Raw genomic sequence first — 19682 nt, forward strand, 5'->3', positions numbered from 1 at the left:
ATCTCTACCACAGCACCTTGATACTGTTTTGGTGACAGCTTTTGCATCACCATTATGAGGGATGTCAGTTCTTTCTAACAAGCAGTGCTACCCACGGTAACTGTGAACCGGTGAACCCGTACCGTACCGGTACCAAGGTCACTGAGCATTCCGTTCCCGACCCGGTACCGCATCGCACCGAACCAGGACCGAGGTTACCGCACCGGTACCGTACTGACCCGGTGCTAAAGTCACCGAATCAGTACCGAACTGGCCTGGTACCATCCCCTGCAGTTAAGCTCTCTCTGTCTGTCGGCAGAGCTTCTACCACTGATCAAGAGGGCCAGACCGTCCCGGTTCCAACCCGATACTGACCAGTGCTTACATCCCCGGTCCGGTACCAAGCAGGTTTGTTCGGGTCTTGAACAGCCCCGTTGCTGTCTGTAATCGTTTCCTAATAAAAAAATCTAAAAAGGATGGCTGTACCGCATCAAACATTGCGGTATGTCGTTTATGCAAGGCTAAAATAAAATATGCTGGCGGCATCATGGCAGATTTCGCCTCCCCTGCCAAATTTCACCTTCCCCTTAGTCCTAAACGAGTCATGTGCCGATTTCGTTTCGCGATTCAGAGTGAAGAGTAAAAACAAAAATATATGTGTGTGTTATTTATTGGTATTTAATCGTAATGTTCATACTTTACTTGCTTTTGTTCTTTATCATGTTTACGTATTTACATGTAACTCAGTTATTATTTGTAATATTATATTGAAAAACCCAAACCTAATTTGAATACATTTTAACTCATTTTGTCTTATACAGACAATAGTGCTGGTTGTTTTGTTGTTTGGATGCATATTAATAACATTTGTTAATATAGTTTTATATGGGGAGGGAAGTCGAGCCCCAGTGAACAAGTAAAGGCTAGCACATTGATTTCAGGTCAGCAGACAATCACATCTATGCAAGGGGCAAATTACCCAGCTAATTCAGCAAGGGTGAAAATGATCACGGAAAAGTGCACTTTTTTATTATTATTATTATTATTATTATTTATTTCTTAGCAGACACCCTTATCCAGGGCGACTTACAATTGTTACAAGATATCACATTATACAGATATCACATTATTTTACATACAATTACCCATTTATACAGTTGGGTTTCTACTGGAGCAATCTAGGTAAAGTACCTTGCTCAAGGGTACAACAGCAGTGTCCCCCACTGGGGATTGAACCCACAACCCTCCGGTCAAGAGTCCAGAGCCCTAACCACTACTCCACACTGCTGCCCACACTGCTTTATAAATTAAAAAACTCAGGACATACAGAATGGTTGATTCTGCAGACTTCAGAGGCAAAGTCAAGGCTGAAGTGAAAGCTGAATTGCAGGCTGCTAAACAAGTGTTAACTTATAATGACTGGAATTTATTCACACATGTTGAGTTCAGAAAAAATGTGTTAGAAGAGGCACTGTAGTTGCCTGCACGTCATTGACCTCAATGTAGCTCTGTAAACAGATTTTGGTAATTAAAGCCCCAGGCAGCTATCATCAAGATTAGAATTTGATATTTGTACACTAAATCCCATTATATGTTTTTGATCAAGTCTAATTACTGCTTTTTTCAGCTTAAGCGCTTATGAAAGTGACACAAAAAGTCATTAACGTTGCTCGCTTGCCAAGCTAAGTTAAGGGTGAGAGGCAGCTGGAGAAATGTTGTGCTGTTTGTCTTAATGAAAGATACTGCCAGAAGATCTAGTTGATTACAAGTATCAAGGCTTCTGCACTGAGCCAGAAGGTTCAATGAAACGTGCTGATAGCCATTGAAATTATAAGTTTGAAATTATAGAAGTGATACTGGGAAACTGTAATCTTAAATGATCCCAATGCAGATTCTAATCTTTAGTTTATGGCCTGATGTTGGATTGTCTGTTTTTACTAGGGCTGTGTCCGAAGGTTCGAAGGTTCGTTCGCTAGCCAGGGATTCGAAGATTGTTTTAAACCTTCGAAGGTTCGTCAGGTGCCATTCACGCACTGTATGTTTTTTTTTTTCTTCCTGTTAACAGAAACTGTTTGACTGTGTGAATACTATAAATCACACATTATATGTCACTCACATGCAAAATTCAATCTTTTGATTTGTATAATGCATATAACCAAATCGTTATACGTATAGTAACTCTACATGATGCTGCTGCCGAATATGGAGCAGGGTATAGTATCCAAAGCAGTGGGCAGGTACCTCTAGTGGCTGTATTGCTTCAGTAAAATATGTGCTGAGCACCTAGTGTACCAAGACAGTGTAAGAGAAGTGCTATGGTAGAATATGTTTGAAACATACAAAATATACGCTAACACTAATAATTTTAATTTCGAAAACTGAGCACCGTCTGCCCCTCCCCCCTCCAGCTCGTGTTATCCAGAGGCAAACCTTTAATTTCTTAATTCGCCCTCTCGACAGCAAAACGTTGTATAGCATAATGCGTAAGCTGTATTGAAAGAAATGTCTCGAAACCCCTCTGCTATTTGGGTTTTTTTTTTGTTAAATGCCCAGATGACCAAAAAAAAAAGTTCAATGCAAACTGTGCAAGCGACTCATATCATGGAGGTATAACCAATCTCTGGGGTCACTTGACAAGCGTAACTTCATATTATTATTAGTTTTATTAATATTTTTAGTGGTAGTAAAATGTGACTGATAACCTGCTTGGAACGGTAACTGTTAAATAAATCTTTGTTCTGCCTACGTCCGCTGCAGTTGGTGCTGTTGCAATGCAAGCTTACTGTATGTATCGCAAGCAGCATCAATTACGTGTAAATAAACAATGTGTATTTTTATTTTTATTTAAATTATAAAAACATGATTACTGTTCTATATAACCTATTTTTAAACTACATGTGAATGTTTTATTCCATTTATATGGATTACCTGCAAAATAATAGGATTTTCAATCAAATATAAACAAGTAGCTATGGTGACGTCACCAGTAAATTATGCAAATGAGTACCATCGAAGGTTCAAACCTTCCTTCGGTAATGTATTCCGAACCTTCGAAGGTCAAAATGTACCCTTCGTTGCAGCTGTAGTTTTTACTAGTGTTTAATTAATGTAGAAAATATTTCCCTTGCTATTTTCACTTATAGCACATAGAGCTCACAAAATAATTGCTATGTATCTTACATACAGTATGTATTGGGATTGTCATATATGAAAGACGAACATATTCTAGTAAATGTGTATTTGAATTTTTGGTTACTGAGAATCACAGCCAAAGTGTGAGGCTTCGGGAGAATGCCTTTCCCTTGACGGGTCTACAAAAGAATAAAAGATTGTTTTGCTACAATGAATCTGTATGAAAAGTTACAACATGTTATATTTTAATTGAATTGTTTTTAAAACTGAAATAGGTATATACACAAATCTAAATACATACTTTCCCTAAACAAATAAAGGGTGTACAATAAGTTGCATTTGTAATTTATAATGTTGGTATAAAGTTCCAGTATGCAAACTACATAGTCCCTCTTTGTATCTTTTGCACCTGTTGTATACAGTATGTAATGCAGTACCATTACCAAATCCAATGCACTCAACAGCAAGCACACAGTCAGACTCCATTGTGACCTGGTCAGACCGCTCTTTGAGGTCACGGCTGGGTTAGTAATACAAGGCGGGCTTTTCTTTTTGGAAAAGATGTAAATCTAAAAGACTCCTAATGCATTGCATTTTGACCAGGGATCATTATTTTCATTGGGACATTTAAATGCTTTTTTTTTTTCCTTAATCAAATCATTTAGTGCAGACAAGAGAGAAACTCAACTGTATACCTTTCAAACTAGAAACTGATAAAAAAAAAACAGACTAGACATACAAATTAAATGGCTCAGGTGCTGTTTTCTTCCAACATTTAGAGGCATAAATAATTTCTACCATGAAATCTACACAGAGAGCTGTGGTAAATCTGGTTCTAATTACTTGTACTTTAGTTGAACTTTGGCGTTTCCTTTGACTTTCTGCCTCATGTATGTGAGCTATGTGCCTTGCACTCAAGCAGTGAATTCATGAAAAATAAAAGCCCTGACTATATTAGCTGCCAACAAAAATGAGGGCTAGCAGAATGTTTTAACCAAGTGCAACTCTTCGCTGTGTACCCCTAATCAGTTGTAATGGCTCTTTCTCGCTTGTGACCCAGAGTTCAGTACTCCTAATTCCCCCTGGGGCAGTGCAGGAAATGCCATTCGCTTTACAACTTATTTTCTTTTTCTTTCTTTCCCCTTAAGATTAAGACTTTTTAATTGTTGGTTTTCCAACGAAGGGTGCCGTTATAATGCAGTGGTACAGCTGACTTTGACTTTGTAGTACTGCACACCCTATCTGCTTCTCTATAATTAACTGCATTAAAGACAACCAGTCAACCAAGGTAGCCAGAAGAGGCAATTTCCATCCAGCAGTCACTCTACGTTTCTAAAGACAACCTTTTATCTAGTGTTTCTGCCTGGCTTTTATAAAAAGAATCCAAACAAGTTGAGAATTGGAAGACAATCTCTTGTTGATCCCATGTGTATCCAGAGTGCACGGGCGTGCCGGGTGGAACACTGTAAAATCATCGTTGGGCTTTTGTCTGGCTCCCTTACTGTCAAAAAGAATGCATACTGGAAGAAACAACACTTCAAGGAAGTTGTTTTGGTTTATTTGTACAGCCAGTCTCAATGCACAAAATGCCAGGATTAATTTTAAAAGCCTGATCAGGAACCTCTCCCCTTCCATATTATAACCCAATGTAACACCTTTTGTGTAGTGTTAGCAAAACACAGCTCCGGCGCATTATAGTCAATGAATCAAGTAAAATGTTTTGAGGGTTTTTTTTAGATAATAGTTGCTAATGGGTGTGATTTCCTGTTTGACCCCAGTTCTTGGTTCAACCTGAGGCTAAAAGTTCAAGGGAACAGGGATGAGCATTTTTTCTTTTTTTTTTTTCCCATAACACACTTTTCATTTTGTGATCGGTCAGCCCTCTTTATCCATGTAGTGACGTTCATGTTTGTGCTCATCAGAAGAGGGTTAATAATGCAAAGAAAAGTGAAGAGATTTAACACATTATAACAAGTCATATGAAAAAAAAAAATCATCTATTATTATTATTACATTTTTTGCTATTATTTTCCAGATTTCTGATTTATGTTTCCAAAATTAGATTTATTAGATTTGTATTTATTTATTTGTATTTCTTTGACACAGATTGGTAAAAACTTTCATTCTGACCATTATTAACATGGTATGAGCTGATCATTTCTGTAATACGTGGTCAACAAAAGAAGTAGCAGAGAGTGGGTTAACAATTGCAGGGTGGGGTAGTAGTAAAAGTCAATTTGATGGCTGATTAGCGATTTAAAACCCAGACGTGAAATTAAACTGTTCAGCAGTTTAATTTCACCTCTTTACATGTTTTGCAATTATGTCCAAATTGTTGTTTCTGTGTGACCCGCACTAATATCGTGCTATTCGTGTTGAATTCGTGTTATGGCACCCAATTGTATCAGTACTTGCATCATCTTGTACTTGCATTTAACTGCTCCACACTTTGCTGTATTCTACTATTGCTCTTAATTATAACTATATTTTCTGTATCCTATACTTGATTTTACTAATAAAGGTAACCGTATTCATGTTTTTTGTAATTGCGCTTATTTGAAATCATTCTTATACATTTATAGTACTTACTACTTGCTCTTAATGGAATTTAGTCTCATAAGCAAATACCTTCAGTTTAACTGCTCTTAGTCCAATTCGCTCTTCAACTTAATTATTTACTGTATGCTTTATTTTGCTGTTATTTGAATTTGCTCTCATTTTCTACTGATTTTATTGTATTTTATAACTGCTCATATCGGTAATGTGATATTTTGTAAAGTGATATTTTGTATTGTGATATTTTGTAATGTGATACTTTGTATTGTGATATATTTGTAACAAATGTAAGTCGCCCTGGATAAGGGCGTCTGCTAATAAATAAATAATAATAATGACTGCCCTCGGCAGGACTGAGAGGGTAGTGCAATCCCTGTGTGATTACACTATGTGGCTATTAACTTTTTTTTTTTAAATTTAATTTACTATACTTCACTGTTGTAAAGTGTACAACCTTTTTTTAATGCAAAATATTAGTTTAATTGACATTACACCACTTGTAACCTATGTGCATTTAGGATTTCATGTGATTTATTTAGAATTTTGATAATTATCAGTTTTTCCATTTTAGAAAAAGTGGTATACATTTTCTTGTATCACGAAAGCTTGGTGAATTGAAACTTTACATTAATGTTCCTAGTACAAACAGCCCAGATCTGTTATGACTCGTCTTAAGTAACAGGAAACAGACAAGTGTAAAAGGTTTTACAGACATGGGTACTAAACCTGTATACATTCAATTAAAAGGTCTCTACACATTCTGTACAGTAAAGTGAGGAAGTGGAGCGATTGTTTTATTTCATAATAATGCATTACACAGGCTTGTTTACATAAGTATAATGTAGTATATTGCAATAGAATACGCTATACAGTGTTTCTCTATAATGCCTTATACTGAACAAGTATATCTAGAATCTTAACAGACAGGACTCAAAATACTGCAATGCAAATGACCTGACATGTATCCTTCATACTGTAATATAATGTACACTGTTAAACAAACACAAGTTAGTACCACTAATATTTGTGTTTGTTTTGTTGTCTATATTGTAATTGAAAGTCACATATCAAAATAAATAATATTAAAGTTAATTAAAGTTATTAAAAGAATATCCAGGGATAGTAGGATATTGCATTAGAGCTCTGAATTTTCATTTTCACAAGAAACACAATTCGGTTTGCCATGTTTGTTGGTTTCATGTTTCTTTAGTAAAGTCATGATTACAGACTTTCTAAGAACAGGTGCAGCACATAGCCTACAGTATTTCCAGTACTTATGTATCCTGGCCATAAGCCAATACAGGTCAAAAACTGGGCCCTGACTAAAATCCCCCTGTCATATCTAATTTAATTCAAAAGAGTTCAGTTCCCCTTGCCCCTACACATGGGGACAAGGAATGCTGTGAATTCAGATGTCGCATCCCAGTGGAGCTGTCTGTTATATTTCAATGTGACGTGTTCATTGTAATTGTCTTTTCCTTTGACTATTCTAGTTGTGTTTATATTACAGATTCAGTCAGTACTTAATAAACTGTAAATGTAATGAATATACTGCTAATTTAAGCACTGAAGGCAACCGTGTAAACACAGGCATCACCTAATTGAATCTCAAATGCACAATATAGGGTGATTCCTAATTCCTGGTTTTAGCCAGTTGTTTTTCAGTAGTTCCAGACAAACACCAATCACAACATGTTTTAGTACAAATACTTATTGGGAATAATGCGGCGTATGCAAAATTACACAGAAGTATGTTATGTATGTGCATTCATTTGGAATCAAACCTAACTTGGTTTGAGGGCTCATTGCCTGGCCGACTGGATGAGGTGGAAACCCCCATAAATAAAACCTAAATTTTTAAAAGAGGTGGAGATGGGGAGGTGGTGGGTTACAATGAAATCAAAATGCAAATGAGAGGTAAGTGAAGAGGGTATTTATAGTGCTAACAATCTTAAATAGCTAATAGTGTAAATTGAATGATTCAATTCGGTGATGCGGAGTTTGGTGTCTGACCCTCCTCCGGGACAAACACCAATCACAACATGTTTTAGTACAAATATTTATTGGGAATAATGCGGAGTATGCAAAATTACACAGAAGTATGTTATATATGTGCATTCATTTGGAAACAAACCTAACTTGGTTTGAGGGCTCGCTGCCTGGCCGACTGGACGAGGCAGAGACCCCCAAAAAGAACAAGCAGGTCTCAATGCCGCGAGTAGTACTGGATATAGGCCACTTGAAGGTTTAGCAAACCTTTAACAAATGATTGTCAGCACGCAGAAGAGGAAAACAAAACCTCTGGGAATCCATGGCTGATCTGATTGCCCTTCCTCTGGGCAGGCTACTAACGCTTAAGAGCACATTTTAGTAAAAGCATTTTTAGGATCTGTAATATTTGTTCAAATGAAAACTTGGTATTAAGGGACATAATAAAGGATGATACTGCAGGCATTGAAAATGAAGGGAAAGAAATGTTAAATGCAATGTGACATTTTTAAAGCAATTCCAGGATGACCAGTACGTTTACAGTGAGTGGGGAGCGATGCTGAGAAGAGCTGTTTCTTGGGCCTTATATGCGGGAGGATGAATGACCTTTGTTAATGATTTGGACTGTAGCTGAATTATCTGAGTGGATAAGAATGGAATTTTGGGCCCAGGAGGACCCCCAAAGGAATGTGGCTACAGCGACAGGATTCATCTTGTACAATGACGAGGACTGATGGGTTATAGGAATGGTGCTGAATTCTTCAGGCCATGGAGCAGGCGTAGTTTGAATGGTCTAGGAGGGACAGAAGATTGCGTTTGGTAGGAGGGGGACCGGACAGAAAAGTGGAAATAGACACCATTTTCTTTTTTTTTTCCCCGGGGGAGCGAAGCTGGAAAAGATTGAGAATCCAGGGTGATGCCTAGAAACTTGATGGAAGTGAGAGGACCCAGGGTCTTTTCTGGTGGTAGGGGGATGCCGAGATTTGAACAATGATTTGAGAATCGTTTTTGTTCTGGGCAGGGGGAGCGGAAAGGTCAATTATTAGTCTCTTTTTGCCCGAGTATTTCCTTATTGCAACCCCGATGTGGTTAATGCAAAAGGTGGGGAAAAGGAGGGGATTCAAAAGGGACCTATCATAAACTGGTTGTCTAATTCTTTCTTTAGTAAAATATTTACAAGGGTGATTTAGGTGCATTGGCAGTATTAGATCTGGTTTTCTGAAATTCGGCTAATTTTTTGGGCTTGTGTGTACAAATTAAACGTGAATGGGCTTCCCCGCAGTGGCTGCAAATGTGAAGGAAATGGCAGGAGGAATAGGAACAGGCTTCTTCTTGTTGCAGATCTGGTGGCCGCCGAAGAACGTAATGTCGCGGCCCTGACCGTCTTTTGATCTGGAAGGGATGAAGGAAAAGTGTGGGAAATGCATGGGAGGAAGGAGGAGGATTGCAAGGGAGGGACATGAGGGAATGGGGTGGAGGGTCGGTAACGGAGCAGGAAATGGTGGGGTGAGCGGTGGAACCCCATACAGTGTGCTAGGAGCCAGAGACCTTTGAAGAGGTAAGGCATAGAAGGGGGCTGCGGGTCCTTGTTGAAAGCCTGCAGCTGGAAAGGCAGAAGGAAGAAAAGCATTTGACAGAGAAGGGACCACTATGGGGTCATGGTTTAACCTGAAAGGTTACAGTTGGAGGTACAAGGTTGGGGGGGGGGGGGGGGTTATTGGACAACAGTGGCGGTCGCTGAAACCCCGGGATGGATTGCTGGAGATCCAGTCTCTGGATCTGCTGAATGAGCATTTGATTGAAAGGTGCTGTGAAGGTCTCGTCTTCGGTGTTTTCCGGACGTAGATGCGCTTTGTGGCGTTGATGCAAAGGGTACGGGGCGAGCTGGAAAGCGACGATCTGTGGTGTCGTCATAGCGCGTGCGACGGGAAGGATGCTGCAGAGTGGAGAGAAATAAATTAAACAAATTATCCTTACGTGCTGTAGGTTTAAAGGGGATGTTGTTGCTATGAATGTAATGCTGGAGCCTGGAGATCGTCCAGTCCCTGATTTCAGGAGTTGCGGAGGAACAAGTGGCCAGGCGGGAGCTGCAGTGAACAGGAGAGTGAGCCGGTTGTTGTGCTGGGCGACAGGGAAAAGACAAGAGATCTGGTGATGGTGCTGGAGAAGCAGACATCTAAGCAGAGAATTTTGGAGTGGTAAATACCGCCGACCGAAGTTGTCGTGGAGTTGGTCCGGGAAGGCCTTGTTGAGCTGGTTGAGTGGATCTCGGCTCCAGGGAAACGGCAAATATGTCATTATCCGACGAAACGGAATAATCCAGAATGTTGTCCGTGATGCGTGCATGTACAATGAAATCGAAACACAAATGAGAGGTAAGTGAAGAGGGTATTTATAGTGCTAACAGTCTTAATTAGCTAATGTGTAAATTGAATGATTCAATTTGGTGACACGGAGATTGGTGTCTGACCCTCCTCCTGATCTTTAGTTATAAACTTTTTGTTGTATCCCGGTATCGTTCGTTCATTTTACATCATGAGAATATTCACAACGGATCCCTCATAACAAAAACAACTTTGTACGCAGATGGATTCGCAGCTACAACATAAACATAATTACAACTTGCCAGACACATCTGGAAAAATTGAAAAAAACACAGCAAAGAGCAGAAGAAAAGTTAAAGTTCTTAAGGTTGTTGTATTCACTGTTCAGTTACGAGATTCTTCTGTTTTTTGGTAGATATCCGTTATATTCTGCCAGTTTGCACAGCATGTGCGTCCATAGTTCTAGACCAAATGGGCAGGAACTGATCTTGTAAGATGATCTTGTTTGATGATCTTGTAAGATGATCTTGTTTCAGTTGTTGATATAAAGAATTAAACATTTTATATAAAAAAAATGCAATTTTTCATCTCAAAAATTGATTGGTTGATTTCAAAAATAAAATTTTCTTATATTAAAAAATGCATGCATACTAATGAACATCCGGTCTGCATTTTTTGACACCTGGTCTCCATAGAGAGCACCAGGGGTATTTTTCTATTGAGTGTCTATGGAGAGGGGTTGGATCGGTCTGATTATTTTCAGTGTTTAAAATTTCTAAAAACATCTGAAGTCTGTTTCATTGTTGTCCAGGGTCCACGGAAGAAATACATTAACCTGGTAAATATTGACATAACATAATTGTAAACTAACCTTTCTGCATGCTCAGTTAAGATCACAGGTTTTCTGGCGCTGTTTAAAAAAAACTTTTTGTGATTGCAGTATCATATTTACATGTAACAAAATACTTTAGTAGTAGTAAATAAATAATTTGATGAAGATGACGAATTTGCGGGTACTTCAGCGTGCTTCAACAAGAAAATCAGCTCAAAGCAGCTCAATCCTACAACGCCCCATTGACTCTCAATAGAAAAACTTTTCCTGAGCTCTCTTTATATCCCATAACCCTTTGTGCAGCATGATGGAAGTCTCCATAGAGAATCAGCAGAGTTGAATATTTTAGTTGAATAGAATATCTTTGGCCTAGCACTTTCAAATTACGCCCAATGCATTTTTGTTCTTTTTTTATTGCTTAACAAAACATAAGAACATAGTATCCAATAAGGATTTAGCAGACCGAATGGGGTAATATAACTAGTAATATAACTAGTATGCATTTTGATATAAAAAATTCAGACCGGATGTTCATTAGTATGCAGATATCAGAAACTCAGGATTGTGTAAATGTTGAAAGGGCTTGCCGTACGGTACAGTTGCAGTCTTTCTGAAGTCTTGTTTTTGTACTTCACATTACCCATAATACTATTTATTTTGCGTTCCTCCAGTGTCGCCGCCATGTTGCCTGTCATGTCGCCTCTGGTGTGAAAGATAAATATCAAAAGTGTAGGTTCTATGAATTTTGTCACATCGTTGTAGATCTTCTCTTGTAGCATCGCGTTTGGTGTGTAGCGGCCTTTAGTTACTGCATATATTGATGTATAATATATATATATATATATATATATATATATAATGTTTTTAAATATAAGGAAAATAGGAACATGCGTGACCAAAATTAATGCAACCTGATTAGTATGACATATAAAGAGAGACATGCACTAAATAAGGAATAAGTAAAAAAAATGTACACAAAAAGATTTGTTTTCTTTATAAAAAAAGATGAAGTTTCGAATGTATCATAATCTGCATAAAATAACTACAGATACACATCCAGTGTCTCCTTTTGAATCCATATTTTTATCAGACACCATAAACATTTTTGTAAATAGCATAAAATCACTTTCTGCTTAAGACTGCATTTTAAACTATGTACACAAAAACCTGCAAAGCATATATCAAACACCCACAGGTCATATAAGGTACACGATACAATACACAAGCTAGCTTAGCACCCATGCATACCATCTCATTTTAACATTTTACTAAGGAACAACCCTTGAATAACTATTTGATTTTCTATCAGTTAGTACAATACTTTGTGCTTTGTAATGATGGCAGGGAAAGATAAGCCTCAATTGTCTCTTGTCTAAGCCATTTAATACAGGTTTGTTCTTTAATGTGCCCCTTTTTAGGCATGTTTAAAGGGCTGCTACTTTTTCAAACTTGGCTTTTTGTACGTTTAAAAATTTGATCAGATACTATACAAAAGAAGCCCTACGGCTTTGACCTACATCAACCTACATCAAGTAAATACCCATGGCAATTGTTCCATAATAGTAATCCTTAAAATAAAATGTTGCACATAAGTTTCTACAGCACATTTGGAAAAAAAAATAATAATAATAATTCTACACCCCAATAACAAGTCAAATTTGACAGAAACGTCTGGGTAGAGCCCCGTGTTTTTCGCAAATACGAAATAACATGAAATAAAATGAAATGCTACCTATTAAAACGAAAAATCATTATAAAACAAACATAAAATGACATTTTTAAATTGGGAGGTTTATACAAAAAAGAAAAAAAATCCTTGCAATCATAGTTGTCAAGGCTCAGACGTTGCCATAGATGCGTTAGGAAGGGAAACGGAAGCTCTGTCTAGCACTTGCACAAATGGGAGAGAAGAGACCTTTGTTTCTAAAATGTCTAAATCTTGCATAACAATTAAACAGTGCTGCAAAATATGTGATCATGAGGGCAAGTATGCAGCTGACGGTGACAAAATAATGATGTGCAGATTTTGCAACTGTCGGCTGGAATGGGAGTCGAAAGATACCGTTGTTAACTGTTTATTCCTATTGGCTTGTTTGCTTGTATTTTGTATTAGTCTTCTTATTATTTGTTTTATTTCAAGTGGTGCAAACTTTGCACTGGAGGAAATGCTGTTTTGGTTTTGAATGATTTTGAATGATTTTGAATGAATGAATCTGCTTTGCTCAGTGTTTAAATACTGAGAAACCCCAAGCTTGTATACTGGAGCCCTGCTTCAGTACAATGGGATTGAAATACAATTCCTATTGTTTTTTTGATGGGTAGATTGCTGAATTTGTAATCATTATGGCAGCCCCACAATAGTAGAGCAATAGAAATATATATATATTATTTTATCTCATTATATTTTTATAGAGGGCATGGGCAGTATTTACTATAAATAGGCAGTTATTTAAAAATAGTGGGGGACGCCGGGCTGAACAGTTACTGTATTTTGGATTGTTATTGTTTCATTAATATAAATGTATACTAATATTTTATTAAATGTCCAGTTTCAGCACATTTTCATGAAAAAAACACAAAGTGAAACTGGCAGAAACTTCAAAATGGCTTAATTTCCCATTTTTCTTACTTGGATAGGATGATATATGAAAATATGTAGTAAATTGTATACAATGTTCACCAAATGAAGGGCATATATTTAGATTATTAAGAAAAAACAACATATTTAGATTCTAAAAACACATAGTTAGATTATAAAAAACATGTATTTAGATTATAAAAACACATAAAATCATATGAAAAATACTATAAAATCAGGCCAATTTTATAACCAATCCACATATAATTTATATGTGAACATATATGTATACACATAAAAACCAAATGAAGAAAAATAAGAGCCATATAACTGTATTAAGATATAAACCCATCGGACAGTAGGTTACCAGGTATAGGCATTGATCTGGAGAGATTTTATACCAATTTCTGTAGATACAGAAACACCTGCCGACCGAGGACCTCTATTAAAGTCAGTCACCAAGTCAAAACTGGTATAACAGCAGATATTCTATCGTTTGAAAAACGTAATCAAAGCCATTATATTGAACAAAGGATGCCATACAGTAGTTTAAGTTAAACATTTTCTTTCTTGTATTTAAGACAAAAACAGTTCATACAGTAAAGTAGACATGTTTTTTTTTTTTTTTTTTTTTTAAATCCCTGCCATTGTTGTGTTGTAATAACAAAGTGTCCAAAGGCACATTTTCATGAGGTTTACTTATGTCCTTTTTGCGGTTGGTCCTATCTGAACAAGCAAGTGAAAACTCAAATTTAACTGCGATAACCCTAACTGAACAAGCAAATGAAAACTCAAATTTAACTGCGATAACCCTAACCCTAACTGAACAAGCAAGTGAAAACTCAAATTTAACTGAAATAATTATTTTTGTAAAAAAGAGGGCGTTGTTAAAAATAAATAAATACAAAAACAAAAAATGACTCACTGTTTTGTTTCTCAATTATATTACTAGGATTACAACATAAAAAAAAAAAACATGTTGATCACTTTCTGAGGCAAGTTGGGCCATTGTTGGAAAGAATGAAGCATTGTGTTTCAGACAGAAACACACCCTGATTCTATCTTGTGCCATGTTTCCATGAACCACAAAACTCGGGTACGTGCTCAAGTTACCCCCCCACCTCCATTTCCATGTTTTTAAATTACTCGAGTTAGCTCAGAATTCTCTGGTCTGATTTAAATCCTTGGGCTGGCCTAAATTACATCACTAAATGTCAATCAAAAATGTTGTTGGGGATGGGAACATATCGTATAATGGGACATTTTGGCTGGTATTAAATTCGGCTGATTTGCTGCCTTTGTTTTTGAATTGCCGTTTTTCATTAGCACGTTCACAAAGAAAAATAAAACGCAGTTTTGGATTTATACTTTTAATACCAAAAACATTCAAATAAATGTTTACTTAATGCAATCTGTCTGCGCTCACAGGATCTCATTTACAGTAACTCGTTACAATAGCATCTACAGTGTAAATGCAGCAACTTGGAGAACAACAAAAAAGGCCTTTAATCAGTTACAGTATTTATCGTTCTTATATGGGCCTTAATTTTAAGGTACCGGTAAACTTTTACCATAAGCATTTGCTGTCTCTCAGTTTTAAAACTTTGCTATGGTTCACAACATAACACAGTGGAATGATCTCAGTATCATGTAATTGTAGGACAGTATTGCCACGTGTGAAAACCTTAACAATAAAGCCAAAACAAAAATGCTTTAATTTGCTTCGAAATAATTTCAAACTGGTTAATAGACTAGCAAGCACTGGTAAAATCAGCTCAGTTTTATATGGTGCAGAACTAATTTATTTTAATGTTTTGTTTTCTTTATGGACTTTGCGATACCTGCATGGTGGGTGTCTTTAGTAATATGTACAACCTATTGACAATAACAATCAACCATTTTGTTACAGACTTTCTAACAAGTCTGGCATAAACAATTTTGGCTGTTACTTAATTAAACCCTTGTAAAAAACACGAGACAAAAATGCTTAACATAAAAAAGAACAGTTCTACTACAGTAACAGCTGTAGTTTACAGTGCCTCTGGGTTTCTGATCGCATCAGATCAATTCCAGATTTTTTAAATCCTATGATGGAAATGTCCTGTCTACTTTTCATGTTTTCAAGCAAATTGGCGTCATCACTGCCATTCTCATATCCACTTTCACATCTGACACATTCTTTCCCTTGTCCAGCGCTTCTTTAACCTGTTCTGTATACCAGTCTGCCAGAGGGCACTATGAGCACTGTATGCAACTGTCTGATTGGTGTAAGTATTATTGGCGATCCAATCAAAACCGCCAATAAAGCCAAAATAAATTCTCCACCAAAATTTCCTGTTATTCGGTAATTATAACATGAAATTTTGGCGGTTTGTGAACACCAAAAACAAGTAAGGTGAGAGAGCCATTTTTACTAAATAAAAAGATTTGAAAACATTAATAAAGTATATGGCATTTTTGTCAGATGCAATAATCTCTCTCTCTCTTTCTGTATATATATATATATATATATATATATATATATATATATATAGATAGATAGATAGATAGATAGATAGATGATTATGTACTGATATAGAGCAGTGTATGTAGATGTACTTTGAGAAACAAATGCGAAAGAATATCTAGATGGATTTATCTCTTAAATCGCTGACAATTTGACTATAATATCGTCTGCAGTGAACTCACGTCTTGACCTTTTAACTCGCAAGTATTTCTGGGGAAAATCAGTAGTATTTCCTGCCTAACTCACGTGATAACTTTGGTAACTCGGAAAAGCATGGAAATGCCTCATTTTAAACCAACTTGAGTTGTCCATCAACTTGAGAATTCAGGCCAATTCGAGCACACTTGAGTCGACTCGAGCTGGCTGTCCATGGAAACAAGGTATTGCTTCTCCAAATCTGAAGGAGCACCTGTGTCTTTTGGTAGAAATCAATATTTGGCATCTTGGGTTGCATGTACATCCTAATCCGGACTGTTTACTTCTTGCTGTCAAAAAAATCTTAGCATTTTAAACAACTATGTTTACATTTTAATATATAAAAATATTAAAAAAGTATTACTTCTGTCAATACAGAGTCATCACTTCTAACAAGAGGTTTTTGGTGCTGAACTATTTGAATTTTGTCATATACGTGTACTTGCTAGAACCAAAGTCATTGTGTTTTTATCTTGCTCTTAATTGTATTATTACTTATACTGTGATTCTTGAAATGTATTTTTGTTTACGATTGTAAGTCACCCTGGATAAGGGCGTCTGCTAAGAAATAAATAATAATAATAATAATAATACATACAGAGGTCTTTTTTTCCACACACCATTTTAGAAACTGTCACATACGTTTTGGCAAGGAGGTAAATCGATGAAAGGCCAAACCATATCAGTTACATATTTTCATTATGAATTTTGTAATTTCTGGTGGACAAAGACATGTTTTTTTTTTTTTTTTTGGACCATATTTAGATATTTGGCCCAGCACTAAGTTAAACAGACAAATGTTTCAGCAAATAATGAAAATGTTTTTCCTCAAACAAAGTATTGGATCTTCTTTCTGTTTAGTGTGTACTATGCAGCTGTAATGGAAATGCATGCATTTTGGTATTTTCAGATGGAAATGGGTGGTAAGGTCAGACCCGCTGCGAAATCTATTCAAGGGGTTTGTTTTGCAGATGTTGCCAACTAGCCAAGGGACTTACTGCACAGGTGTTGCCGCGGGGCTATTCTCTGCAGTGTCACCAATGTCTCCCACATTGCAGATTTTGTCAAAAGCCCTGCTCTGCAGATGTTGGCAAAAATACTTTTGTTTCCAAGGGCTCTACAGAATGCTTTCCTCAGCACAAAACGTACAATTAAGTATTAATGTTCAGTGCAACGGTCATTCCAGCCCAGTGTTTTTAATAATGTAGCGACACCAGTGACTACAGTATGGAGCAGCTGTTTTTTTATAGTTTAAAAGTACAGTTCCAAAAAAGACTATGAGGTTTATAATATCAATTACTGTATTATGTACAGTGCAGTTAACATTGTTTTACCACTGCTGCTATACTAACTCATTATCTGATAGGGAATCTGTTCTCTAAATTACCTTTTTAGATTATTAGGTTAATAATGGCATGTTGCAGTCATAGAATTATGGTCAACTCTTTTTTTGTTTTTTACTGCACTAGATGACAAAATAAGATCTGAATTTTCACCAGTCAAGCTTTTTATTGGTAAATGTACAAGACGCTGCATGTTTTGTAAAAAGCAGAAGTAATAATATCTTGTCATTATGTTTTGCAGCTATTGAAACACAGAGCACCAGTTCTGAAGAACTGGTGCCAAGCCCCCCTTCCCCACTGCCTCCGCCCAGAGTTTACAAGCCTTGTTTCGTCTGTCAAGACAAGTCGTCCGGCTACCACTATGGAGTCAGTGCATGCGAGGGGTGTAAGGTAAGACTTCAAGCAGATGTTAACATTGAATCTTCCAGGATTGTCAACCCTATTATTTCCTAAATTATGTTTTTTGCTTTTAATTCCAGTTCTCAATTTTCCTTGCAGTAAGGAGGAACTATTAAGAAATGTGGCATTTAAGACCACGAACCACAGCACAAAGCTCAAGTAGCTGGCAATACTCAGCAGCATTTGTCCTTATTTTTTTTTGCTACACAGAATATAAATTGAATCAGCAGATTGGCCTTTACACTTCTTAGTAGTGTTTCAAGGCTGTGGAAGATGGTGAAGAGCTGTTGATAGCGTCGAAGCAGCTCAAATAAAAGTGAAAAAAAACACCCTTTAACGTTTCAAAACGTTAGGTTACTTACCGTAACCCTGGTTCCCTGAAAGAGAAGACAACCACCAAAACTTTACTTATGGGATATGCCTGCCAATTGGTAGGTATTCACTGAGCTCTCTATACCAGAGCTGCCGATAGTCCTTGTTTCTTTTATCAGGTCAAAAAAGTCCCCGGGGTCAACACTGTCTATACCTTTTGTTGACCCAGAGGACTTTTTTAACGGTTTAACACTCCTCCACCAGCACAGGGCTGCTGAGTACGTGTGAGACACTGTCAGCCGATGGTGTCTGTCGCGCTTGGGATGTAAGCGAAACGCATTGAGCCACGCTTGCAGCTGGCGCATGTGAATTAAACCCATCTCGATGGCTGATACGGCTGCGGCCATCAGACTCAACAGTTTCTGGCACAACACCAAAGTAACCTCTGATCCCTGTCGAAACAGGAAGCGGCAACTTTAAATAGCTGCCCATCTCATCTTGCGGAGATGGGGAGCAGCTATGAGGGGTCGCCACCAGAGCCTGCGCGCAGGGGATGCCCTGCGAGTGTCTCTGGGACAGCCTGATGAGGAGGGGCTCCGGGGATCCAAGGGCCGTCGACTGTCCGGCCACAGAGGACGCGGAACTCATCTCTGTGGCCCTTTCTAGACGCTTCTGGCGCACCCGGGGCTGAAAAGCTGCACAGATGTCGCAGGCCACCTCACTTCCAAGGGCCAAGGTGACGTGTTGGATGTCCAAGCATCGCGCACACAGGGTATGCCTGTCTTCCTGAGGGATATTAGCAATAAGCACCGCGTGCACCAAGTGTGTACCGTGCTTCCTTATACCAAGTGCCACGTGCACTGAGTGCAGCGAATGTCAAGTGTACCACAGGCATAACTATGAGCACTGAGGTGTTAACACCGCGTGCACTGCGCACCGCAGCGAGTGCCGTGTGCACCAAGCGTCGCGTGCCCCAAGTGCACCACGTGCACCGGTTGTACCGAGCACCAAGGGCGCTACATGCACCGAGGTACTAACGGCGTGCGCTTTTAACCCCGTGCGCACCAAGTGCACTGAGCACCGTGCGCACCAGGCACTGTTTGCACTGTGTACCATGTGCACCGCGTGAACACACTGGGGGAGAACACATTGTTGTTGTTTGTTTGTTATGAAGGCCCAACATACCAAGGTGGGCGAGCGGACGCAGCTGACGAGGTCTACTCTACAGCAGAGTGTATGTAAATACACAGCCCGGTGGAGGAATACACGGCTGGTTGGCTGTTGTTGTATGACAGCTGCTCTGCAGCTAATCCACAGCACGACCCAGACAAGCAGGGTTGTGCTGTCTAGTATACAGACAGGAGGACGCGCAGCAACAACCAAAACAAACAATGCCCAGTCCAGCTGCCCAGACAGCGGCTGGTGGAATCACTCGACAGCGGGGATGCGGCGGGTACTAGCCCCAGTGGAGGAACTGTGTTCTCCCAAGAGTGTAGACTAGAAAAAACATACACACGCACTCCTTTAAATCAATACT

General features: G+C 38.1%; 1 protein-coding gene across 1 annotated transcript in view; it reads left to right on the forward strand.

The window, feature by feature from the left end:
* The window catches only part of LOC117394672 (retinoic acid receptor beta-like), an 85286-nt gene that overhangs the window by 9241 nt on the left and 56363 nt on the right, over positions 1-19682 (forward strand). Inside the window, exon 2 of the mRNA XM_033993094.3 lies at positions 17676-17824. Within this exon, the coding sequence (XP_033848985.1) occupies positions 17676-17824 (149 nt within the window). The remainder of the gene's footprint in view (positions 1-17675; positions 17825-19682) is intronic.

The sequence above is a fragment of the Acipenser ruthenus genome, chromosome 3, assembly GCF_902713425.1.
Source record: "Acipenser ruthenus chromosome 3, fAciRut3.2 maternal haplotype, whole genome shotgun sequence".
NCBI lineage: Eukaryota > Metazoa > Chordata > Actinopteri > Acipenseriformes > Acipenseridae > Acipenser > Acipenser ruthenus.